Source organism: Cebus imitator, unplaced genomic scaffold (assembly GCF_001604975.1).
Source record: "Cebus imitator isolate Cc_AM_T3 unplaced genomic scaffold, Cebus_imitator-1.0 Scaffold62, whole genome shotgun sequence".
Classification (NCBI taxonomy): Eukaryota; Metazoa; Chordata; class Mammalia; order Primates; family Cebidae; genus Cebus; species Cebus imitator.
In genome coordinates, this window is record NW_016107377.1 from 4,727,938 (window position 1) to 4,755,484 (window position 27,547).

The following is a 27,547-nucleotide window of genomic DNA, read 5'->3' on the forward strand; positions in this document are numbered from 1 at the left end:
AAGCACCAACTGCCTAGTCAGTACAGTATAACTTGGTAATAAGAGTACATATTTTTACAGTAAAAGGACTAAACAAATAAAGATTTTATCTTGTAAATATCATGTAAATTCTTGGACATGATATGACAGTTGGTTATATACAAGTGAAATGCAAAACCACTCCATCTGACAAGATGCCTTTGCTTAGAAATGGAAGAGATAATTCTATGACTTAGGCAACCCAATCATTTCTTGAAAAGTTTTTTAAAAGGGAAAACAATGGCCAGGTGCAATAGCTCATGCCTACAATCCTAGCGCTCTGGAAGGCCAAGACATGAGGATCACTTGAGGCCAGGAGTTCGAGACCAGTATGGGCAACATAGCAAGACTCCATCTTAAACAAACAAACAAAAAAAATTCTTTTTTTCATTAGCTAGGCATGGTGGCATGCATGTGCAGTTTTAGCTACTCGGCAAACTGAAACAGGAGGGTTGCTTTAGTCCAGAAGTTCAAAGGTGCAGTGAGCCATGATTTCACCACTGAACTCCAGCCTGACAGACCAAGACCCCTACTCCAAAAAAAAAAAAAAAAAGAAGAAGAAGAAGAAGAAGAACAACAACAACAAAGGGGGAGGAGGAGGGGAGGGAAGAAGAACAAAATGTTGTCCCTAGTATGAAAAAAAATTAATGAAACAGGTCAATTAGTATATAAATTATCTAAATTGAGATAAATAAACTTAAAATATTTAGAAGTTTCCCCTAGATAATTTTTGTTTTTAATCCCAGGGGAGTCTTGCAAGAATAGCCAGCACTCAGTAAAACCTAAAGCATTATGTGGTCAGTTTAAATGATGCTAACAGAAATGCACCTATAAAGAAAACAAATTAAAATTCGATCCAAAACTCTGTATTATGGTTTTCTTCAACTCAATTTGTATGTAAATTAATACTTAGCTACAATAGTCACTGATTTTCTCAATGGGAACTTAATGGAAAATTCTCTCACAAGGACACTCACCTCCCTTAAAAGGGGTTAAATATGAAAAGTAATCAATTTCTTTTGTAAAATAGATAAAACTATAAGAGAAAATGGACAATCAGTGAAAAATATATGAGAAAAAAATTATTTTACTTGAAAAACAAGTGCATTCATTTTAGAGGGTCCTTAATATGAATAACATAGGTCACAATGAACGAAAAATTCCATTTCAATAACAGTGTAGTGACTACTCAGTGATCTGGTTATGTCATCATATGAAAAACTGATTTGAAATACTCCACTATTTAATAATACTTATTAGTAGTTTCATAAAGTTAGAAGAGTCTATCCAAAATATTTGCAGCATCCCTCTCTCGACCTTTAGTTTACAGTATATGTAAGTTATCCCTAAAATAAAGTAAGCTTCCCCTTGTTAACATTCTCACAAGAGTCAGCCTTGCCTACAGTATTCTGAAGTAAAAAAACAATAGTGATTAAGACTTTGAGGCCGGTTGTGGTGGCTTAAACTTGTAATCCCAGCACTTTGGGAAGCCAAGATGGGCGGATCATCTGAGGTCAGAAGTTCGAGACCAGCCTGGTCAACATGGTGAAACCCTGTCTCTACTAAAAATATAAAAATCAGCCAGGTGTGGTGGTGCATGCCTATAATCCCTGCTACTCAGGAAGCTGAGACAGAAGAATCGCTTGAACTCAGGAGGCAGAGTTTGCAGTGAGTCGAGATTGCACCACTGCACTCCAGCCTGGGCAACAAAGAGCAAAAACTCCACCTCAAAAAAAAAAAAAACAGAAAGAAAAAAGACTTTCGGCCAGAAGTGGTGGCTCATGCCTATAATCTTAGCACAGTGGGAGGCCGAGGCAGGAAGATCGCCTGAGCTCAGGAGTACAAGACTAGCCTGGACAACATGGTAAAATCCTGTCTCTACCAAAAATACAAAAAATTAGCCAGGCATGGTGGCACACGCCTGTAGATCCACCTACTTGGAAGGCTGAGGTGAGAGGATCACTTGAGCCCTGGAGGTCGAGGCTGCAGTAAGCCAAGATTGTGCCACAGCCTGGGTGATAGAGGGAGATCTTGTCAAAAAAAAAAAAAAAAAAAAAAAAGATTTTGGAGTCAGACCCATATTTGAAGGTTCTGAGATTTCCTTATCACAAAACAGAAATCATTTAACTTTCCCGAGTTCAGTTCCCTCCTCTGCAAAATGGTGTCTCTTTCATAGGTTTCAGTGAGGGCAAGAGAAAGAATACTTCTGCTTCATTCACCAGAATTCTCCCAATAACTAAATATAAGGTCTCAACAAATTCATATTGTATCAAAGAATATATGAATAAAGGCATTTAACACATAGTAAACCCTTAATTTAAAAAAATAATAAATTGAGTAAACATGTAACAATTAATGTAAACAGCAAAAGCCTTAATCTCAAAGAGGTTAAACAAATTGCCTGAGGTTACACAGGTAGGAGATGTCAGTCCAAGATTTGAATCTAGACATTTTGACTCTCCGTTACAATGTTAGCCACCCCATATTAACTGTGTCTCACTACTTCAAGCCCTCCCCTCCCAGGGGCTTTGATTCCAATTCTTAGCTTTTAACAACATCTTTGTTATCAACTATTCCTTCTTTCTACCAGCTCTACTATTCCTCCTCCCCTATCCCCTACATATGGACATTTCTCAAAACACAGGAATCATATTTCCTACTCTCCTGACTGCGATTCTTGTTTCTGGAGTTATGGACTACTTTAAGCATCTGAGAAAAGCCATGGAAACTTTCCCGTAAAAATGTACAAACTTACATATACACAAAATTGTGCAAATAACATCAGGGTATTGACAGATAATTCTGCTCTACCCTCTTCCCCACAGGAATCTGTATTTAAAGTGCCTCGCATATTACGTTCTGCACAACAAACAATAACTGGATCATATCATTATCACTATTATAGTTTATGCCTATCAAAACAACCTAACAAGGCCCTCTTCAAATATCATTTCCACTAAGAAACTTCCCTTGATCTGTACTGTAAGCAATGTGTTTCTCCTCTAAAGTTGTGAATGTAATATTTATGTGATTTTGCAGATAGAAACAGACTTAAAGATTTTCTACCAAAGCCAGTGCTTGCTCTTTACAGATAAGGAAATGAAATCCCAGGAGGCTAACATGTTCAAAAACATTTATATAATATATTATACCTTCCACAGCATTGTAACTACTTGATTGTGTTTTATCTCCAATGCTACAATGAAAAGTGCTTAGAGAGTAGGGATTATGTCTCCTACATCTTTAATATTCCTTAAGGATACAGGAATGGTTACAAGAACAAATGAATGAATGAATGAATAATTCCAAGTCAGAACTGAACTATTATTTGCTGTTTTTCAAAGACATGAGGTCTTGAATGCCTCTTCCTCTTTCAGCATTTTATAACTACTCATATTCTTCATTCAGTATGAACAAACACTCTAGAGCAAAACCTCTGAGACTTTCTTTTTAGGAGCAGGTCTTTTTATGAGCCATCTCCTCCCTTTCTAGTCTAATCAGTTATAGAGACTAGCTCAGGATAAGACTCTTAGGAGTATGCTGTTGCTGTCTGGACTTCATTTTTCGTATGAAGCCTAATAGCATGAAAATATTATATTTTCAATTTCCCAAAACCTGTTCTGGCTTTTGTGATAAGGTTTCCTTGGGTTTTTTGTTTTTGTTTTTGTTTTTTTTTTTGGTTTTTTTGGGGGGGCTTTTTTTTTGGTGGGGGAGGTGAACAAACCTTCAATTACATATCGTGCTTCTCAGGTTACAGAATTCAGACTATTTTCCATTCTGTAATATATCCATTTATTTGGGAGTGGCATTTTCTGGACATATGAAAATCTGCTACTCATTAAAGAACTACCACTGTAGGGAAACAAAGTGTTAAGCTATATTTCACAACTGAAGAACTTACCAAAGTTAGAAAAGAAGACGAACTTGTGAAAAGTAAGCAAAAGGTTTAAATAAAATTTTAAGATAAGCAGCTTAATAAATGTCAAATGAATGCTAGGTAGGTTTCACAAAGGGAGAGGTCTTTTTAGGCTGATGTGGTCTATAAAGGATTTATAGAAAGGGTAGAATCTGAATTAGACTTAGGAGGATTCACAGATTGGGAAAAAAGAAGAGAAAAGAGACCATTTAAAAACTATAAACAAGTGATAAACAAAAGCACCAAAGAGAAAAAAAAAACAAAAGGAAATGGGAGCTATACAGCTGGGCAAATAACACCACCTACCAAATTTTTAAAAATAAAAATGTGTGAAATTAATGAGTGAAAACATAAAGCACTTACAAAGAAATGTAAGAGATAGAACACAACCAACTTTGTGGTTAAATGTTAAATAAGGCGGCGCGTGCGGTTGGTAACGCGGAGCGGACGGATTCGATTCAACGGGGTTCCGGGCTGCGCTGCGCTATGGAGCAGGTCAATGAGCTGAAAGAGAAGGGCAACAAGGCCCTGAGTGCAGGCAACATTGATGATGCCTTACAGTGCTACTCCGAAGCCATTAAGCTGGATCCCCACAACCACTTGCTCTACAGCAACCGTTCTGCCACCTATGCCAAGAAAGGAGACTACCAGAAGGCTTATGAGGACGGCTGCAAGACCGTCGACCTAAAGCCTGACTGGGGCAAGGGCTATTCACGAAAAGCAGCAGCTCTTGAGTTCTTAAACCGGTTTGAAGAAGCCAAGCGAACCTACGAGGAGGGTTTAAAACACGAGGCAAATAACCCTCAGCTGAAAGAGGGTTTACAGAATATGGAGGCCAGGTTGGCAGAGAGAAAATTCATGAACCCTTTCAACATGCCCAATCTGTATCAGAAGTTGGAGAGTGATCCCAGGACAAGGACACTGCTCAGTGATCCCACCTACCGGGAGCTGGTAGAGCAGCTGCGAAACAAGCCTTCCGATCTGGGCACGAAACTACAAGATCCCCGGATCATGACCACTCTCAGTGTCCTCCTTGGGGTCAATCTGGACAGTATGGATGAGGAGGAAGAGGTTGCAACACCTCCACCACCACCCCCTCCCAAAAAGGAGACCAAGCCAGAGCCAATGGAAGAAGATCTTCCAGAGAATAAGAAGCAGGCACTGAAAGAAAAAGAGCTGGGGAACGATGCCTACAAGAAGAAAGGCTTTGACACAGCCCTGAAGCATTATGACAAAGCCAAGGAGCTGGACCCCACCAACATGACTTACATTACCAATCAAGCAGCGGTATACTTTGAAAAGGGTGACTACGATAAGTGTCGGGAGCTTTGTGAGAAGGCCATTGAAGTGGGGAGAGAAAACCGAGAAGACTATCGACAGATTGCCAAAGCTTATGCTCGAATTGGCAACTCCTACTTCAAAGAAGAAAAGTACAAGGATGCCATCCATTTCTATAACAAGTCTCTGGCAGAGCACCGAACCCCAGATGTGCTCAAGAAATGCCAGCAGGCAGAGAAAATCCTGAAGGAACAAGAGCGGCTGGCCTACATAAACCCCACCTGGCTTTGGAGGAGAACAACAAAGGCAACGAGTGTTTTCAGAAAGGGGACTATCCCCAGGCCATGAAGCATTATACAGAAGCCATCAAACGGAACCCAAAAGATGCCAAATTATACAGTAATCGAGCTGCCTGCTATACCAAACTTCTGGAGTTCCAGCTGGCACTCAAGGACTGTGAGGAATGTATCCAGCTGGAGCCGACCTTCATCAAGGGTTATACCCAGAAAGCCACTGCCCTGGAAGCGATGAAGGACTACACCAAAGCCATGGATGTGTACCAGAAGGCGCTCGACCTGGACTCCAGCTGTAAGGAGGCGGCAGACGGCTACCAGCGCAGTATGATGTCGCAGTACAACCGGCATGATAGCCCCGAAGATGTGAAGCGACGAGCCATGGCCGACCCCAAGGTGCAGCAGATCATGAGTGACCCAGCCATGCACCTTATCCTGGAACAGATGCAGAAGGACCCCCAGGCACTCAGCGAACACTTAAAGAATCTTGTAATAGCACAGAAGATCCAGAAGCTGATGGATGTGGGTCTGATTGCAATTCGGTGATGACTTGTTCATCCCCCCTTCCCTTCTCCCTCATGTGGAAAGAGGAGCTGGGACCGCGGCAAGCAGCACGGAGCGGAAGGGAGAGCAGGGGGAAAGAAGGCCTCATCTCTATATTTATACATAACCCCAGGAAGACACAGAGACTTGTATTGGCACTGTTCGTGCCGCCGCTGCCTCTGGGCCTTCCCAGCACACGCATGGTCTCTTCACCGCTGCCCTCGAGTTCCGTGTCTCCTTCCCCTGCCCCTAGTCGCTGTCTCGGCTGCTCTCCCATAGTTAGTTAGTTTTTATTTGGGGCAGTGGGCATGTATGGGGAGGGAAGGGGCTTCTTCCCAGCCTCAGGTCCCAGCTGTCTCATGTTTATTCCACGTCCCCTTCTCCAATAAAACAAGCCAGCTGGGTGTGGTTATAAAAAAAAATGTTAAATAAGATAATCCACAGAAATAATTTATTACAATGCCCATTGCATACTAAGTATATTTAAAATATAGGCTACTGTTAATGTATTTTTTAAATGTTCAACATAAAGGTAATGCTGAAATTTGACAAGTGTGTCATTTGATTTTTATAAAGGGAAAAAGATTTCCACAGAAAACAAAACTGAATTGCCATAATAGCTACCTGATTCTTCTCTAGTTAACATCCTGAAAGAAGAAATAAAAAAACCTAATTGAGACCTATTGAAAAACAGTGACCAGTGAAAAGTCAGAAGGAATGTTAGTTGTATACACAGTGTCATATATACAATATTGAGCTCAGAGGTCCTAATGGTGATTCTTACTATACCCTATATTTGACTTAAAAGCTAATTTTAGAATACAGTGCTTACATAAGATGGAAGTGAATTGCATATAAAAGTCATACTCATCCCAAAATAATTTAAAGAATAATTACATATCTTAGCAAAAGTATTTTTATCACATTAAAATAAAATTTGAATCCAAAAACATATTTTATATACATATTCTTTTTTTTTTTTTAAAGACGAGGTTTCACCATGTTGGTCAGGCTGGTCTTGAACTCCTGACCTCAGGTGATCCCCCCGCCTTGACCTCCAAAGTGCTTGGATTACAGGCACAAGCCACCACGCCCGGCTTATACATATTCTTAAGATACATCTGTTACATAACTCAGTATATAAATTAACACACATTACGTACAGTTAATACCCACAAAAATTCTGGAAAATACATATTATCCTGGCTAACCTGTAACTTCTCTGTGCTTCAATTTCTTCCTATGTAAAATGGAAATAATAATGATCATAATAATAGCTTAAAAAAAGTCAATTCCTCAAAAATATTGCTTTAAAATTTTTTAAGTCTTACCTTTATTATCCTTCAGTAGTTCTGAGTTTGTTGATTGTTTTAAAAATTATTTCAAGAAATAATGATTTTTGCTGCTTCAAAGTATTCTTTCTATAAAGTGAAAATGCAGTAGGATGCAGAAGAAAGGAACTATCTATGCCAAATAAGAATAAGTGCTTATCTTTATCTGTTTCCACCAAAACTTGTGGTTTTGCCCAATGAAAGACCCAAAGTCACATGGACTTCTATAATTACTAACGCTTGACCCTTAGAGTAAATTAAAAATGACTGAGAATCTGCTGTACTATACAACAAGCTGTTATTCACACACATTATTTCATGTTAATACTCCAAACAACCCTGAGAGTAGGTATTATTGTCTGGGGTAAACTGTAACTTCTCTGTGCCTCAGTTTCCTCTACGTAAAATGGAAATAATAACAATGTCACCTACCTCCTAGGATTGTTGTGAGGATCAGATAAGACAACATGTTTATTAGGGCCCAGTGAACAATATGACAAAATATGTCACTTTGACATGCTGAGCTAAAGAAGCAGACCCAAGGTCTCTCTCTGGTCTTCCCCTGCCTATTGGCTCTCTAATCTTTTTTTTTTTTTTTTTTTTTGCTGTTTTTCTTTTTTTTTTTTTTTTTTTTTTTTTGCTGAAGCTCACTGAGACTCTTTCTAGAATTTCCTTATGTGACTAAGAAAGCTTATTTCCCAAATAAATGCAATTATCTTAAGCCCCTCCCCTTTTTAAGAATCCCATTGACCACCAGAGAAGAAGAGACTAGGAGTCATCTTCATGTCCAGATAGACTTCTCAACTATTCTTCCAAGGGCAGCTCCAGAGATTACCTGGGGGACACTATCTGCATAATAAGACTTTTGTTCAGAGTGAAGTTCAGCCCCTGATGATCCCACTGCCTCCCTCAGAGCTCACAGGAACTTCATCCTGACTATAACTTATCATTGTTCTTCGAGCTCGTTCATTCGCCTAAAAATCAATTACTCCAAGACCTCCACTTCCCTTATCCCAGTGAAGAGAGTATTTAAGTATCACCATCTGGCCCTTTTTTGAGTTTTCCTATTTTTTGTTGGTTCCCATGCTTATGCACATTAATAAATCATTATGCTTTTCTCTTGTTAACCTGTCATTTGTTATAGAAGTATCAGCCATGACCTTTATGATGTGGAGCAAAGGGATCACCCCCTTTCGGTCTCCACATTTGGAAAACACTTAAGACAAGTGCCCAGTAAGTATGCACATGTTAATGCCTGTGTAAATGTCATTAATACAATAATGACAACAGTTATAGCTTTGCTAAGAAATAAAGTGTTTTTCCATCAAAGCTAAATGAGCCAATTAAAGGGAGAATCTGAGACTTTCTACAAATGCCAGCTGTAACCACTAAAGTTCACACTTGAACAACACAGCAATAGCATAATTTTGCATTTGGTACTTGAAATGCACCTTGATACAGCAATCACTCATTTATTCCAACAAAAGATTAAAAACAATATTTAAATTTAGTTCCATTTTTTTCCTTAGTATAGCTTAGTAAACAAACAGGACAGAAGAATGGACTTTTACTCCAACTATAATAATCCCTTAAGATTGTTATAGGAGGCCACTGGTTTGGACTGAGCTCCTGCACTAAGCCCAACCCATGCCAAACCAAAATGGAGTCACTGAAGCTGAAGTTCCACAATACCAAGCCAAAACTAAGTTATTATCTAACCTTCCAAGACATCAGGAGAGAGAGATGATAGACAAATTTCCAAACAAGCCAGTGCTAGCTGGCATGATAATGAAGTCCCCTCTGCTTTAACCTTTGCAAGAAAAGTAACCTGAAACAACCCAGCCTTTTTTAGTTTTCTGTTTCTGCCTTCTCAGATCATTTCTGTCTATTAAATCAACCTCTGCTCAACTCATTGGGAACGTTCATTCTATTTTGTAAAATGAGGTGTTGCCTGATTCTAGAATCACAAATAAAAGCCAATTAAGATCTTTAAGCTAAATTTGTTGTAATTTTGTCTTTTGACAAGATGGAAGTTTTCAGTGTCAGAAGGAAGAAAAGGTAAGCTTTTAAGTTTCTGTCATCACAGAATCATACTGATTAGAGGCCTCAATAGCAGAGAAAGTACTTTGAACTAACAACAGAGCATTTTTCATGTGTTTAGCACAAGTATACATTCAAAGCACCTTTCTCATTCAAACTTCAAAACCATTTTATGGAAAGTGATCATCAAAGAGATTAAGCTGTAGGGGCGGAGGGAAGGCTGTCTCTGTGCCCACTGAAGGTTTGCTAAAAATAGACGGACAAAAGGCAGTTTAGTAGGAGAAAAAAGCATACAAAACTTAATTTGCATAAACACAGAAGCAATACACAACGTATGAGACTCAAAGAGGATCCAGATGATTGAGGCTTCAAACCTCTCTTCATAGAGGAGAGATGTATGGACCTGTGAGGTATATATTATTTTGTAAATTATTCTCTTTGGAAGCTGGATGGAAAAAGTTAAGGGGTAGGCAGAGCTGCACAGGAGCAAAGGTTGTCTTATTATGCAAATAAATTTCTCCAGTTAATTTCTTGGAGCTGCCCTCAGAAGAACAGATAAAAAGTCTGTCTGGTAGTGATGACTTGGTGATGACTCCCAGTCCCTTCTGTGTCTCTGAAAGTTGAATTTTCCTGGTTGTTTGATAAGATTTCTTTGCTCTTAAGACAATCGCATTTCTTTGTGAAACTGTACTTTTTTAGATAAGAAAATTGGTAACAGAGTCTCTCCCCCTCTTCTTTTTGGGAAAATAAAGAGGATGAGAGAGACAGGCAGAGGGAAGTCAGAAAGAGACCTTGGTTCTGAGGCCTATTTCTAAGGCCTTTCCATTTTCAAAGCACTCTGCATGTCAAAAAGCTAGATTTTGGAGAATTGTTTTCTGAGCCCAACAAAGTAATTTCTTTACAAAGTCACAAACTAAAAAATGGAAGAAATACAAGAAAGGTCATTTCACCACTGGCCCAGAGCTAACTTCACCATACCAAACCACATCTTCATGAATACTGTTTTAGTTACAGTTGAAATCTGTAAGTATGAGACTGCCACCATATGTAGAATTGACATAAAAAATGACTCAGAACTGATTTTTTACCTCTTGGGCCTGTGATCTGACAGACCAAAATAGACGCCTTTTTGTCAACTAAGACAAACCCTAAGGTTAAGGAAACAAAAGTTACCTACAGGTCTAGGGTTCAGAACTCAGCCGGCATAACAACCACCTAAATTCCTAAGGCTACAAGAAAAACCACACCTTTACTAAACTCCCTAACAATGGAGGTATCTGACCACTCTTAACTCTGATTACAACCTAGACCACTACAACTCAATGAATGAATAGAAGGTTGGGTTTATAAACATTTTTTTCTGATAAACAACTACAAACCTCAAGCCAGTTTCAGCCAGGTTATAGAGGTTATACAAAAACTTTATGTCCTTTTGATTTAAAGAGCCAAATTCCACCTCATTTTAATGCTAAAACGCCACCCCAAAGTGAACATGGGATGTATGTTACACATGTTTACCCACTGCATATGTACTTGGCTCCTCTTGTAAATATGGATCACTTTCCCCCAAACTTGCTGAATGTGTATGACTATTGTGTAATACAACTCTGTGTAGCATAAAACCCAACCTTCCCACTTCAAAGGGAGAGTTCCCTGGATCCATGCCAGAGATGCTCTTCCTGATTCGCAAACTGATATTGCCAATAAAGCTCTTCTTTCTACTATTTAGCCATCCTGGTGGTCTTTTGGATGACAAGCCCCCTTAACACTTCTGAAAATATAATAACAAAAGGATCAGGAGAAGTGAAGATCTATGAACCCCACCCTTTGCCCATGAAGAGCAAGGGAGGGAGATGCCTTCTTCTGCCCTCATGCTTAGTGAGAGGCCTTTCAGAGAGCTTGAGATCCTGTAACTGAGGGACAAGGAGGCTTCTGTGCCTGATTTAGGCCAGAGAAAGCTCAAGTCTGTGGGAGTAGACTGGGCACCATCAGGGCAAAGGATAGAATATGTGAATATTTCCCACAGAACAGATGTGGGCCAGGTGGAAAAGAAGCTGCCCAAAAGGCATTTAAGCGTTGTTTAGCAGAGCCACCTGGGAGGGCAAGGGGACTCCAACAGGGAGTATCTCTATGGACCAGGTGGTGAGTGCAACATGGTAAGAAATATATGCTTGCTATCTGCCTACAGTTCCTGACACAGAGCTTCTAAAGCACTTGACATTTCCTGAGTCATAGGGATGAGAGGAGCATCTTTGGTTATTCACAACAAACCCCTTTCAACCATACCTGAGTTTATGCTCATGAGGGGATTCTTGATTGACCCCTGGTTGCCAGAGAAACCAACCACGTGACTAGAAAGTTGGAATTCTTAGCCGTACCCCCCTAATCTCCAGGGTGGGGAGAGGAGCTGAATATAGATCACCAATGGCCAGGGATTTAGTGAATCACACCTATCTAATGAACCTCCATAAAAACTCTCAATAAAGGGGTTCAGAGAGCTTCAAGGTTGTTAAATGCATCCACATGCTGGAAAGGGGACATGTCCCAACTACATGGGGACAGAAGCTCTCATGCTTCAGACACTTCTGGAACTTGCCCTGTACCTCTTCTGGCTGTTCATCTGTATCGTTTATAATATCCCCAGCTACCTGTTTTGGTTTTTTGTTTTGTTTTGCTTTTGTTTTTGAGACAGGTCCTCACTCTGATGCCAGGCTGGAGTACAGTGGCACAATCATGGCTCACTGTAGTCTCAACCTCTTAAGGCCCAGGTAATCCTCCCACCTCAGCCTTCCAAGTAACTGCAGACATACACCACCATGCCCAGCCAATTTTTGTGTATTTTCTATTTTTGTAGAGATAGGGTCTTGCCATGTTGCCTGGGCTGGTCTCGAACTCTTGGCCTCAAGCAATCCACCCACCTCAGCCTCCCAAAGTGCTGGGATTACAGACATAAATCACCATCCCCAGCCTATAGTATCCTTTATAATAAACAAGTAAACACAAGTGTTTCCCTGAAATCTATGAGCTGTTATAGCAAATTATTAAATCTGAGAAAGGGTCATGTGAACCACTAATTTGCATGTGAACCCCTAGTCAAATGGCACAGAAGTGTGGATTACCTGGGGACCCACTACTTGAGATTGGCTTTTGAACTGGGGACAGTCTGTGGGGCTGAGACATCAACCTATGGAGTCTGTGTTAACTGAGTAGTTAGATTTGAATTAAATTGTAGGACACCCAGTTGGTGTCCACAGACAGCTGAGAGAACTGCTTGGTGTAAAGCATCCACACATTTGGGCCAGGCACGGTGGCTCACGCCTGTAATACTAGCACTTTGGGAGGCCAAGGTGGGTGGATCACCCGAGGTCAGGAGTTCAAGATCAGCCTGGCCATCATGGTAAAGTACCATCTTAAAAAAAAAAAAAAGGAATAAAAAAAAGAAAAAGAAAAAAAAGAATCCACATATTCAGTGTCTGAAGCGTCATAGGCAGAGAAACAGTTTTCCATCAGTTGGGGAAAAAAAAAAGGTACCACAAAGGAGGTACTCAGGAAAGAGAAATCATTCAAAGGACCAAGCTAGACAAAGCCTTTTTGCCCCTCTTTCGTCCTGTTTATTCAACTTTCTGATTACACTTAAACTAAAACACCATCAAAAATACAAAGTATAGTTTTTAGTTATTTGGTAGAATACCACGAATAAAGATATTCTCAATAAAGTTGCCAGCGAAAAGAGTCAAACTCTGTAAAATATTTGAAGGGATTTATTCTGAGCCAAATATGAGTGACCACTGCCCCTGACAGCCCCAGCAGATCCTGACAACATGTGCCCAAGGTGGTTGGGCTGCAACTTGGTTTCATGCATTTTAGGGAGGCATAAGACATTCATCAGTACACCTAAGATGTATATTGGTTTGATCCGGAAAGGCAGGGGTGGAGAGGGTGGCTTCCAGGTTAGGGTGGATTCAAAAACTTCCTGATTGGCAATTGATTGGAAGTTTACCTAAACACCTGGAATCAATAGAAGGGAGTTTCTAGGTTAAGATAAAAGGCTGTGAAGGCCGAGGTTCTTATTATGCAGGTGAAGCCTCCAGATATCAGGCTTCAGAGAGAATAGATGGTAAATGTTTCTTATCAGACTTAGAAAGTTGCCAGACTCTTCATTCTCTCCTGGATCAGGAAAAGACCTGGAAAGGGAAGAGCATTCTCTGCAGAAGGTAGATTTTTCCCCACTAGAGACAGCTTTGCAGGGTAATTTCAAAATATGTCAAAGAAATATATTTTGGGGTAAAATACTTTGATTTCTTTTAGGGCCTGCCGTCTGTCATGTTGGCATCTTATTGCAAAAAGAGTCTGTTTTGTCAGCCTAAGGTCTCTGTTCTAATGTTAATGCTGGTCAGCTGTGCCTGAGTTCCAAAGGGAGGAAGGTAGAACAAGACACATCTGACCAGCCATTCCCATCATGGCCTGAACAAATGTTTCGGGTTTTCTGAATGACCTTGACCAAGAGGAGTCATCCATTCAGTTGGTGGGGGGGTCAGGAGGGATGGAATTTTATTTTTGGTTTACAAGGTAAACAGCTTTGAAAACAATCTCTTAGGAATTTTTTTTTTTTTTGCTGTGATTTTATATATATATATATATATATATATATATATATATATATATATGTTATCTATATAGAGATAATATATATACTATCTACATAGGGATAATATAATTCATTATTCTCAATACTTTTAAAAAATAGACCATTTTTAGAGCAGTTTTAGGTTCACAGAGAAACTGACCAGAAAGTACAGAGTTCCCATATATACCTCACCTGCCACTGCATATGCACTACCCCGATATCAACATGCATCACTAGAGTGGGACATTTGTTACAATAGATGAACTTATATTGATACATCATTATCACCCAAAGTCCATAGTTTACATTAGGGTCCCTTTTGGTGCTGTACATTCTATGGGTTTTGACAAATGTTATATCCACCAATACAGTATCAGAGTATTTTCATTGCCCTGAAAATCCTCTATGATCTACCTATTCATTTCTGCCTCTCCCAGGCAACCACTGATCTTTTTACTTTACTTTCTCCAGTTTTGTCTTTTCAGGAATGTTGCATAGTTGGAATCATACAATATGTAGCCTTTTCAGATTGATTTCTTTCACTTAGTAATATGCATTAAGTTTTTTCCATGTCTTCTCAGGGCTCATTTATTTTTAGCACTGAATAATATTCCATTGTCTGGTGTACCATAGTTTATTTACTATAAAGTAAATACTGAAAGGCATCTTGGTTGCTTCCAAGTTTTGGCAATTACGAATAAAGCTGTGATAAACCTTCATGTGCCAGTTTCCGTAGGGACACGAAATTTCAGCTCACTTGAGTAAATGCCAAGAAGTAGGATGGTGGATAATATGTTAAGAATATGTTTAGTTTCCTAAGAAACCACTGAACTATCTTCCAAAGTGGCTGTACAGTTTTTGCATTCCCACCAGCAACAAATGAGAATTGCTGTTGCTCCATGTCCTTGCTAGCATTTGGTACAGTTAGTTTCTTATTCCTATATTCTTAGGTTTTCACCATTCTGATAGGTGTGATTTTAATCATTTTTAAGTAACATTAAGTACATTCACAGTTTTGTGTTACTTTGTAGACTGAACGTTTGTGTCTCCCCAAAATTCATGTGTTGAAGCCCTAATCTTTAATGTAATTGTATTGGGAGGAGGGGACTTTGGGAGATAATTAGGTTTAGATGAAGTCAGGAGAGGGAAGTCCTCATGAAAGAATTAGTGGTCTCTTCTTATAGCTCTTGCTTACTCTGTCTCCACCACCTGAGGACATGGCATGAAGACAGCTATCTGTAAGCCAGAAAGAGGGCCCTCACCAGGGACTGAATCAGCTAGCATCTTAATCTCCAGAAATAAATGACTGCTGTTTAAGCTACCCAGTCTGTATATTTAGTTATAGGAGCCCAAACCGACTAAGACAGTTACCATCACCACTACTTCCAGCAGTTTTCCACCATACCAAACAGAAACTCTGTTCTCACTAAACAATAACTCTTTCTTCTGCCTTTACTCCAACCCCTGATAACCTCTATTCTATTTTCTGTCATTAGGAATTTACCTGCTCTCAGTATTTCATATAAGTAGAATCATATAGTATCTGTCTACTGTGGTTTGAATGTGTCTACAAATGGAATGTGTTAGACACTTAATCCCTACTGTGGCAGTAGAGAAAGGTGGAGCCTTTAAGAGGCGACTGGATCTTGAAGGCTCTGCCTTCATAAATTAATACATTCATGGATGAATGGATTCATAGGCTAATTAATGGTTATCATGAGGATGAAACTAATGGTTTCATAAGAAGAGAAATTGAAACCTGAGCAAATATATTAGCACACTCAGTCCCTAACTATGTGATATCCTATGCCACCTCAGGACTCTGCAGAGAGCCCCCACCAGTAAGTAGGTCCTCACCAGATGCAATCCCTTGATCTTAAACTTCTTAGCCTCCATACTGTGAAAAATAAATTCCTTTTCTTTATAAATTACCTGTTTTAGGATATTCTATTATAGGCAACAGAAAATGAACCAAGGTACTGTCCTTTTGTAGCTGGCTTATTTTACTGCATAATGTTTTCAAGTTCATCCTATTGCAGCAAATGTCAGAATTCCATTCCTTTTTATGGCTGAATAATATCCATTGTACGTATGTATCATAATTTGTTCATCCATTCATCTGTTGATGGACACAGGTTGTTTCAATTATTTAGCTATTGTAAAAAATGCTGCAATGATATATATTGGTGCACATATATCTGAGTCCCTGCTTTCCAATCTTTTGAGTATATTTGCAGAAGTAGAATTGCAGTATTAATGATAGTTAATTGTGTATTTAACTTTTTGAGATGCCAGCAAACTGTTTAATGCAATATTTGTACCAATTTCCATTCCTACCAGCAATACACTTATTATTTTCTGTTGTACTTTAGTTCTTAGTACAGTATAAGAGATATTAAATGTTCACAGATGACAATGGCCATACCTTGTCAAAAACACATGGATCAAAAGTATGTTTCTGGCTAACATCACAGCTGCTCTTATCACTGTCACCATAAAGTCTTTCATGTCCTTCTGCCCTCTAGCTCTTCCTTTCTAACCACACTGGAATGCACTGCTGGTCATGAGCTCACTGTCTCACCAACATCCTCTTCTCTCTCCCTTACACCACCATCCCTCCATTGCATCCATCTTATAAAATCCCAACTCTAGGAGTCACTTTTCCTGCTGTAACCCTCAGGAGTCTGAGCACTGTCTGGAAACATCTGACAACAGTGTTGTACATCTTTAATACAAATCAATGTTTTCCAAACTCAGCTGAGACCTGGACGCCAGCTGTCAATTATAGGTGGTCTCTGGTCAGCTTTCTGGTCTTGAACAACTATTCCAGACCTCCACTACTACTTCTAACTCAACTGCCTCCCTCACCCTCATTCTCGGCAGAAGAACTTACCTCTTTAAGAAAAATGGCCAGGAGCGGTGGCTCATGCCTGTAATGCCACCACTTCAGGAGGCCGAGGCGGGTGGATCACCTGATGTCAGGAGTTCAAGACCAGCCTGGCCAACATGGTGAAACCCCATCTCTACTAAAAATACAAAAATTAGCTGGGTGTGGTGGCACACGCCTGTAATCCCAGCTATTTGGAAGGCGGAGGCAGGAGAATCACTTGAACCTGGGAGGCGGAGTTTGCTGCAAGCCAAGAATGAGCCACTGCACTCCAGCCTGGGTGGCAGAGTGAGACTCCATCTCAAAAAAAAAAAAAAAAAAGAAAAGAAAAGAAAAATGAAGTCATCAAGGATGCACTTTCTTCACTTCCTGTTCTCTTACCTACAATCTAACTACCACCTCACCCCATCCTGCTTTTTTTCTTCTAGTCACAGAGTACACTGTTTTCATTTTAAAACCAATGAACTCTGCCTGGGTCCTTGAGCTCATATTTCCTGGGACTTCCAGGATTGTGTTCCACCAAGTATTCTCTATTCATCCCTCATTATTATCTTTTCCTGCTCTCCTAACGTATCTGCTCAGATTTCTCTTTTTCTTCTTATGAAATCATCAGTTCCACCTTATAATAACCCATTAACTAATCCATTAACCCACTAACCCATGAAGGTATTAATCCATTCATGATGGTAGGGCCTTCAAGATCCAATCACCTCTTAAAGGCTCCACCTTTCAAAACTGCCACTTCCTCTTGTTCTACAAATGTACTAAGTCTCATCCATCCTATAAAAAGTGGAGACCTCTCTTTACCTAATCACAACCCAGCTATCATTCATTGTATTTGTTTCCTGGGGCTGCTATAACAAAGTATGCCAAATTGGGTAAATTTAAACAACTTAAATTTTATTATTTCACAATCCTATAGCCTGGAAGCCTCAGCTGCCAGGGCCATCTAAAGGCTCTAGGGAAGCATCTGTTCCATGTCTTCTAGCCTCAGGCAGTTGCCAGCAATGGCTTGGCTTATGGATGCACTACTCCAATCGCTGCCTCTTGTCATGTGGTGTTCTCTCAGTGTGTCTGTGTCCAAATTTTTGTAAGTTCAGCAGTCATTGGATTTGAACCCATCCTAATCTAGTCTTGATTTTTTATCTTAACCCAATAACATTTGCAAAGGTCCTATATTTGAATAGAGTCCTATACTGAGGTTCCAGGAGAACTTGAAGTTTTGGAGGGCACCATTCACCCCAAAACACTCATATTTCTACAAACATTCCTCTACCCACTCCACAGCACCCGCTGTCCTGCTCCCCAGGCCCCTCTTCCCACTTCATTTGGCTCCTGTCCCCATGCTCTGAAACACAGTTCACAAGGTCAGCACAAACCTCCCAACTCCAGGCCTCACCATAATAAATGGCCTGGTGTATCTGACACTGATAATCACCCCTCTTCATGAAACTTTACCCCCTTGGCTTTCTTCATGATGCCTCTCACTTTTCCTCCTATTTTTAGACCCATTTCTTCTCTGTATGAACTTCTCTTTCTCCTGACACTTCAATGCTGGTGCTCCCCATGATTATTTTCTTTTCACTGTTATTTATTTTTTTTAATTCTTCCTGGGTAATTTTATCCATTTTTTGGTTTGAAAGACAACTGTATATTTATGACTTACAAATCTGTATATGTAGCCTACATTTTTCCCCGAAGCTGCAGGTTTGCATATCCATCTGTTTGGATGTGCTTCAAGAACCTCAGCTCATCATTGTTCCTGAATAAACCTCTAGTTGTCTCTATTTATTTGATATAATTATCACTGATCCAGTAACCCAAGCTGGAAACCTGGGGATATCTTGCCCTTATTTCCACTTACGTATCTGTTTTCCCCTTATTATCTTTTTAATATATATATATATATATATATATATATATATATATTTATTTATTTATTTATTTATTTTTTTTAAGGTGAGGTTTCACCATGATGGCCAGGTTGGTCTTGAACTCCTGACCTCAGGTGATCCACCCACCTCAGCCTCCCAAAGTGCTAGGATTACAGGCGTGAGCCACTGCGCCCGGCTCATCTTTTTAATATATTAAATAATAAAAAAGGCTACATTTGATATATATATATATATATATATATATAAAGAATAATAATAAAACCAGCACCTATGAAAACCATCACTAATATAAGAGTCAAAGCTGTTCAATACCATTCCATTCACCCATATACTTCCCCCTTCTGTATTCTTTCTCTCACCTTCCCCTCCATGAGAATTAACCATAATCTTTAATTTTATTTTATTATTTCCTTTTCCATATTGGTTTATTACATACCTATGCATCTCTAACCAACACATTTTTACTTGTTTTTAAGCTTGATACAATTGAAATCATTCACTTGAGACTTGCTTTATTCACTCAAGATTATGCTCCTTAGACTTATTACTGTTGATGCACATGGCTGCAGTTCACTAGTTTTACTACTACATAGTAGTTCACCATGAAAATTAATTAGAAAACATAATTTTTTAAAAATATGATTTGCAACATTATCAGAAACTATGTGGTACCTTGAAACAAACCTAACAAAAGATATGTAAGATAGGTATATCCATCTGACACTACTTTCTAAAAATTTATTGATCTCCCCCTCCCCAAATTGCTATCACCAAGGCCAAGTGAGGGTAGGTCTCATCACCTCTCATCTGGGCAGCTTATTCCACAGTCACACCCCAAATCTTGCCATGTTCCATCTATCCTGCCCATCGTAATCACATCAATCCACCCAGTATGTAAAGCTGACTATACCATCCCCTTGCTCCAACACCTTTGATGGATTCCTTTTGTCCATGAGCTCCTGTGTATCCCACTCCAACCTAAACTCACCCACACACTATGTACTCCAGCAATCTCACAGTGTTTCTCACTTCCAAGTTTTTGTTCCAACTCACTTTCAGGAATATCACAGCCCTTTTCCTTGTTCTCCCAAACACATAGATGCCTACATATGCATATACATATGCATATACATACACATATAAGTAAAACACATACACACACATCTTAACCTGTGATATGGTTTGGCAGTGTCCTCACCCAAATCTCATCTTGAATTATAGCTCCCACAATTGCCATGTGTCATGGGAAGGACCCAGTGGGACATAATTGAATCATGAGGGGCGGGTCTTTCCCATGCTGTTCTCATGATGGTGAATAAGCCTCATGAGATCTGATGGTTGTATAAAGGGGGGTTTCCCTGCACAAGCTCTCTTCTCTTGTCTGCTACCATGTAAGACATGCCTTCACCATCTGCCATGATTTTCAGGTCACCCCAGCCACATGGAACTATGAGTCTATTAAACCTCTTTCTTCTGTCAATTGTCCAGTCTCGGGTATGTCTTTATCAGCAGCATGAAAATTAATACCAATACAGTCCAGTTAGCTTCTACTAATTAAGATTCAGCTTCGGAGGCCAGGCGTGGTGGCTCACGCCTGTAATCCAAGCACTTAGGAGGCCAAGGTGGAAGGATCACTTGAGGTCGGGAGTTCAAGACCAGCCTGACCAACATGGTGAAACCCCATCTTTTTAAAAAAATTTTAAAAATTATTAAAAAAAAAAAAAAAAGATTCAGCTTAGGCATCTTTTCAACAGAAAATTTTCCTTTAATGCTACCCATGCCCCTCTCTTATTAGGGCAGGTATCTCTCCTCTGTATTCTCACAATAGATATGGTTATAGTTATGGAAATGGAAATATGTATGGGCAGGTGTATGGATATGGATAAGTATATAGATAATAGCTTTACCATTTTATTGACCACATTGTACTATTTAAGTCTCTGACTCCCCTTCTGGTCTATGGGCCAAAACTATCTCATGTTCCTCTCTGACTCCCTTTTATCTGTCACACAGCTTGAAACATACAGTGCACTCAATATATTGGAAAAAAGTGAGTTACTTTATCATTGTTCTGTGTAACCATACAAGTTAAAATAAGTATATTTTAGAGAATCATATTCTTTTTTGAAATAATGAAACTTATCAAGTTTTATAAGTGGATGTTTATCAAATTTTCTAAAGTGCAGCAGTGCATAGCTTTCCTGCCACTAAGCAGCTCATTTAGCCAATGCAGTCACACAGGCAGTACATTTATGGCAACTATTATATGGCTAAGGGATAATACTTATCTAGCAACTCACTTATTCATAAGAGAGTAAGAGCCAAGAGCCCACCTAGCTAGAAATACAAGGTAGAAGGTTGCTATCACATAGTAGTACTACTCACAGAAGTACTTCAAATTTTATTTTAACATGCTGAGCTACGTGTTTAAAGAGAATATTAATTTAAGCTATTCTAACAGAACTTCTCTAACTTCAAATTGTGTTGACATTTTTTATTAGTAAGTTAAATATTTTAATTAAAACAGAACTGCTTAGCATCAAATCGCTATAATTCATTAATTCTCTGCTTAGAATGTATTTTTAGCTTTCTCAGGAAAAATTGCATAACACAATGTTGCCCCAGTTTCTGCAATTCTAGTTATTCTACTTGATGCCACACTGTGAAAATATGTTTTCATTAAAAATCTTCTATCTTCTGGTGGTGTTTTCCTTTGGTGTGACTTAGAATTTTCTAGACTTGTTACCAAGAACTAAACCTCCCCTTGCAGGAGTTAGCAGACATGCTAAGTGAAATTGAAAGTGATCAGATGTAAGATCAACTGCCCACAGAGGGAACTGCATATCAGCTGTGAGAGTACTAAGCAGCAAAGTGATTTAAGAGCATTTCAGTTGACAGCCACTTTCCTATCTTAAGAGGGTTTCATTTTCCATTTTGTCATCAAGGAACAATATACTTTACACCCAGCAATTAAAGAAGGGTAAGAATGTGTGAAGAAGAACAAGATTCTATTCCAGAAAGTCCTTGACCCTCTTCTAACAAGCATTGCTCCCCCAAAACCTGGAATTTGGATGAGGTTATATAGTAAGCTTATTATAACCACAAAGGAGAAACTGCAACCAAGTTGGAAAACAGAATCAGGAACCAACATTATCTCACCAGGCTGGAATCATCAGTCAAATTTAACAGTAGAGATTTACCGTGATAATAAATGTAAAGTCCTGCTCTTCAGTCAATGCTAGTAGAGGATCCAGGCAAAGTGCAAAAAAGTAAAAAATATTTGGAAGTTACAATGCACTGCAAGTTCACTATAAACCAATAATAAAGTATCCTGGCCCCAAAATTAATGTGATCTAAGATTGCATTAATTGCAGGTTAATGTCTACAACAGAAGGGGCAGTAGTCCCTCTGAGTTATGTGCTAGGTTGAGCCTACATGGATTGCATGCACTATTGAATGTCATGCTTTAACAGCTTTACTGATAAACTGGAGTATATGAAAAAGGACAATGACCACAACAGTGAGGAAACTAAACCCCACATCCCATACTCTCCCATAACAAATTAAAACAAAAGCACAATGGGAATTCTATGTCATTTATTATAAAGACATTTCTTTTAAAGCTAAACCTTCTTGGCATCCTTCCTGTCTATTAGTAATCCTTTTGTTAAAATTTTTTAAATGAGGTCAGAAAAATGAGGTATTGTAAATAAAAGTTAAAAATTGGATAAAATAAAAATAAATAAAAATTAAATTGGGGCCAGGCATGGTGGCTCGGGCCTGTTATCCCAGTACTTTGGGAGGCCAAGGAGGATGACCTGAGGTCAGGAGTTTGAGACCAGTCTGGCCAACATGGTGAAACCCTGTCACTAGAAAAAAAAAAAAAATAGCTGGGTGTGGTGGCATGTGCCTGTAATCCCAGCTAGCTACTTGGAGGCTGAGGCAGGAGAAACACTTGAACCTGGGAGGCACAGGTTGCAGTGACCCAAGATAGCACCACTGCATTCCGGCCTGGGTGACAGAGCAAGACTCTCTCTCAGAAAAAAAAAAAAGATAGAAAAGAATTCAGCATGAGGCTTGCTGAATGCTTCCCTAAACAGATGAGAATGCTTCTTATCTATTTAAAAGTCAGATAACTAATATGAAAAGTGCAAGGTGACTTGACTAAACTCCTAAAATCATAAATGTAATTGTCATAACTGAAGGTGTGCATATGACATTTAATAACAAAGGAAAAAAATAACAGCAAAATTTGTGATCTGTAGGTGATAGCAAGTATCACATTTAGCTAGCATATGATGTTTCAAAGAAATAAATCTACAAAATTAGATATGAGTGTGAGGGCATAGATGTTAGTCCTCTAGCTGCCTTCATTTAATACAAACTAAATAAGCAGATCATCTCTTATATGGCAATTTTTATTAGTTTGAATTTCAGTATTTTAAAGTTTTGAAGTACTTCCCTCCAAAAAAGGACTATCATGGAAATGGCTAGAATTATCACTCATTTCTTACCAAAAGCCATGACATAATAACTAACTCTCTGAATTGAGAGAATAAAATAATGTAAAAAGGAGAGTATTTTGTTCAAGTTGGCAGTAAAACTGGTGCTATTAATGAGAAATACAAATTACAACACTCTAAGAAAAAGAAATTATTTAAACATAGAGGTACTACTTGTCCCAGTCATAGAAAGTTACTTGGTTTCTATAGCAGCAAAGAAGCAACTATATAAGTTATTCATGGATTTACATTGCAAAATAACTCTCTTCAGAATAGCCAATAAATTTACTAGTCTTTCCGTTTATAATAAATTCCATGTACTAAATTTTGTGTTATTAAATTTTCATGGAACACAAACTTCTACTGTATTTGCCCCTCTAAATCAGAAATAAAATCCTAAGCCTCCCCAACCAACTGAATGGATCCCCTCTGGGCCAAGGGAACCCCAGAGAAAACTGAAAATTTGAGTTCCCAGCCTTGATGGAAAGAGAGATTGGACATGTCTTGTTTCACCCCCTCTCTCTTAGAGTTTAGGCACAACTGACTGATCAGCATTACCATTACAATAGAGATCATTAAGACTGAAAAAGCAAACTCTTTATGTCAATAAGATACCAAATTCCAACCTGACTCTGATATAGCATCACATGACAGATAGCAGATCCTAAAGGAAATCAAAATGTTTTACCTCCAAGTATATTTCTTTGACATATTTTGACATGGTCTTGCAAAGCCATCTTTTATGGAGGAAATGCAGCCAACTTTTTCCAGGTCTAGGAAGGATTAACTAAGAGTGTGACATCTTTTAAGGTCCCAAAAATAGACATCTGCCATCTATCCTCTCTGAAGGCTGTTACCTGAAGGCTTCATCTACATAACAAGAACCTTGGTCCCCACAACATCCCTTATCTTAATTCAAGAATTTTTTTCCACTGACTTGAAGTCTTCAGACAAAGATTAACTCTTTCAACTAATCTTTAAATCTGCCTATGACCTATAACCCGCCCCCACTCTCACTTAAAGATATTCTTCCTTTTTTGTCTGAACCAACGTACACCTTGCATGTATTGATATATGATTTTACCTACAATTTGTATCTCCCTAAAATGTATAAAACCAATCTGTAACCATCTCAAGCTCACTTTCTCAGGACATCTTGAGGCTGTTTCCTGGGCCACAGTCATTAATATGGGCTTATATTAAACCTCCTGAAATATTTCACAGAGTTTAGTTTTTTGTCAACATTCCCACTAAAGCTTAAACTGGGTAAGATTTCACAAGATCTCAAATTCAGTATTCAGTAAGGATGTTGGGGGAACACAATCATTCATTCAAGGAGCATTTATATAAATGCCTATCATTTCCCAGGAGCTATAAGGAGATGCTTAGAATACAATAAAAATAAGGGATGGCCTTCACCCTCAAGATGCTCATTGACCACTAGAGAAAACAATTAGATAAACCCCTAAACTTTAGAGAATGAGAATGTTTTGCCAAACATAAGCACAGTTAAAAAACGGGAAATCAAGTAGATGACAAAACTGTTGTCATGCAAAAGACTGCATATAAGATATTTCAAAGTTTGGCTCCTATTTCAATAATTTTGCCACTTGATAACCAAGTAGGCACCAAGTTTTACATTTATCTGGAGAGTTTGGAATGTGAGATTTACATCTTCCCTATCTTGAGATCAAAGTCTGCATTTTATCAAAATAATCATCATGTCTTAGGTCAAAGAACAGGAGGGAACATCAATCACCAGGATCATTAGAACTGAAAAAGCAACCACCAGGTTTTATTATTTGAAGTAAGTACCCAACAAATATGAGGCAAGTAGAGTTTACAATATCTTAAAGATAATTTAGCCTTTAAAAAAATGTGTATGTGATTAGTCATGTTGTGTTTATTACCTAATGTATTTGGGAAACCCAGAGAACAGAAATCAAAGCATGACCAGACGACATGGCACACCCTCCTTTCCCCACTCAAAAAATGGAAAGGGGGAGGAAAAGGAAAAGGAAAAGAAAAAGAAGGGGGAGGAGGAGTTTCTGCATATAAGTAAGCCACAAAATTAGAGAAATATGGCATATGGACATATAATATTTTCATAGCTTTATTGTGGTATAATTGATATACAATAAATTCCACATATTTAAAATGAACAATTTGTAAGTGTACACATGTGTACCCCTGAGAAACCATAACTATAACCAAGTTAAAGAACACTTTCATTACCCCAAAAAGTTTAATCATGCTCCTTGGTAATCCCTTCCTCCCCACAGAACCACTTCCCATCCTCCACCCAAAACCATTAATGGGCTTTGTGCCACTATAGATTAATTAGCATTTTCTATAATTTTATATAAATACAGATGCCCCTGACTTACAATGAGCTTATGTCCTGATAAATACATTGTAAGTTGAAAATATTTTAAGTCAAAAATGCATTTAATATGTTGAACCTACCAAGGCTAGCCTACTATAAATGCACTCGAAACACTTAACATTAGTCCACAATTGGGCAAAATCATCTAGTAACAAAAGTATGCTGAAGAATGTTGATGTTTATCTCATAATCTCATGGATGACTGCTTGCCAAGTATCCTACCACATATCAAAATTTAGACTATCAAAAGATCAAAATTTATAGTATGGTTTCTACCAAATGCATATTGCTTTCATATCATCATAAAGTCAACAATTTGTTAAGCTGAACCACTGTAAGTCAGAGAACATCTGCAGAATCATTTACATGTCCTTTTTTTTTGGTCTGGCTTCATACACCCTGGCCATCGAGCACATAATTCCTTTTTATTGCTGAATTGTACTCCATTGTATGAATGCTTCACAGTATGTTTGCTCATTCACTTGTTGATGATCATTTGTGTTGTTTCCACTTTCTGGCTATTTGTATACAAGTCTCTGTGAGGACAAATGCATCAATTTCTTTTGGGTAAATACTGTACCTCAGGGTAGACTGGCTGGGTCATATGGCACATGTGTAACTTTTGAGAAAGTGTGAAACTATTTTCCCAAGTGGTTGTAGCATTTTACATTTGACACCAACAGTATATGAGTTCTAGTTCCTCTCAATCCTAGTCAACACTTCGTATGGTCAGTGTTTTTAATTTTTTTTTTTTTCTTAATAAAGATGGGGTTTCACCATGATGGCCAGGCTGGTCTTGAACTCCTGACCTCAGGTGACCACCCCCCCCCCAACCTCAGCCTCCCAAAGTGCTAGGATTACAGGTGTGAGCCACCGTGCCCGGCCAGTCTTTTTAATTTTAGACATTCTAATAGGTATATAATAATACATCATTGTGAGGCCGGGTGCCATGGTAAACTCCTGTAATCCCAGCACTTTGGGAGGCCAAGGCAGGAGGACTGCTTGAGCCCAGGAGTTCAAGACCAACCTGGGCAACATGGCAAGACCTCATCAAAAAAAAAAAAAAAAAAAGTTTTTATTAGTCAGGCATGCTGCTGTGTGCCTGTGGTCCTAGCTGTTTGGGAGGCTAAGGTGAGAGAATTGCTCCAGCCTAGGAGATCCAGGCTACAGTGAGCAATGATCATGCTACTGCACACCAGCTTGGGCAGCAGCCAGAGACCCCGTCTCAAACAAACACAAAGTAATACCTTGTTGTGGTTTTAATTTTTATTTCCCTCATGACTACTGATGTTCAGCATCTTTCCATGTGTTCATTTGCTATCCCTTCTTATGCCTGCACTTGCAATTCCACACTCCCCACCCTACCCTTGGTGGATTCTTGATCCTTGTCCCCAGAGGAAGAACCCAGGCCTAACATTTCCATTTATACACTGAGCTTAAGCTAGAAGTAGGTATTAGTGGAGTAATACGGTTTTGTTATTGACAAAAATTAGTAATGTTTTATATATATAATATTTAAAATATACTCCACAATTTCCCATATTAAAACAGTCTGAATAGGAAAGCTATTTATCTGACAAAAATGGTAAATTTTTGAGGTTTCTCTATGATAAAAAAAGATTTATTTTTTATTAACTTTATGCTTTTCTCTTTAAAAAAAATCTTGTAACAGATACAAATATTCTTTTTCATATAAGAATCAGATAAAATCTGAGGCACTTCCTAACCAATCTATCTAAACAAATTACATAATTGAGGAAGTCACATAACACTGCATTTTTTCGGAATTCCTGAGTGCCTGAATACTAGAAGAAGAATCATTTCCATAATT

The 27,547-nt window shown here is 38.7% G+C and overlaps 2 protein-coding genes across 9 annotated transcripts in view; one reads left to right on the top strand and one right to left on the bottom strand.

The window, feature by feature from the left end:
- Nucleotides 1–27,547, bottom strand: part of DNM3 (dynamin 3) — a 552,761-nt gene that overhangs the window by 410,089 nt on the left and 115,125 nt on the right. The window lies entirely within an intron of this gene.
- On the top strand, nt 4,344–6,463 carry LOC108305386 (stress-induced-phosphoprotein 1-like). The gene is given in 2 exon segments (XM_017530000.2): nt 4,344–5,489; nt 5,492–6,463. Coding segments are annotated over 2 exon segments (1,629 nt in total). The 5' UTR covers nt 4,344–4,420; the 3' UTR covers nt 6,052–6,463.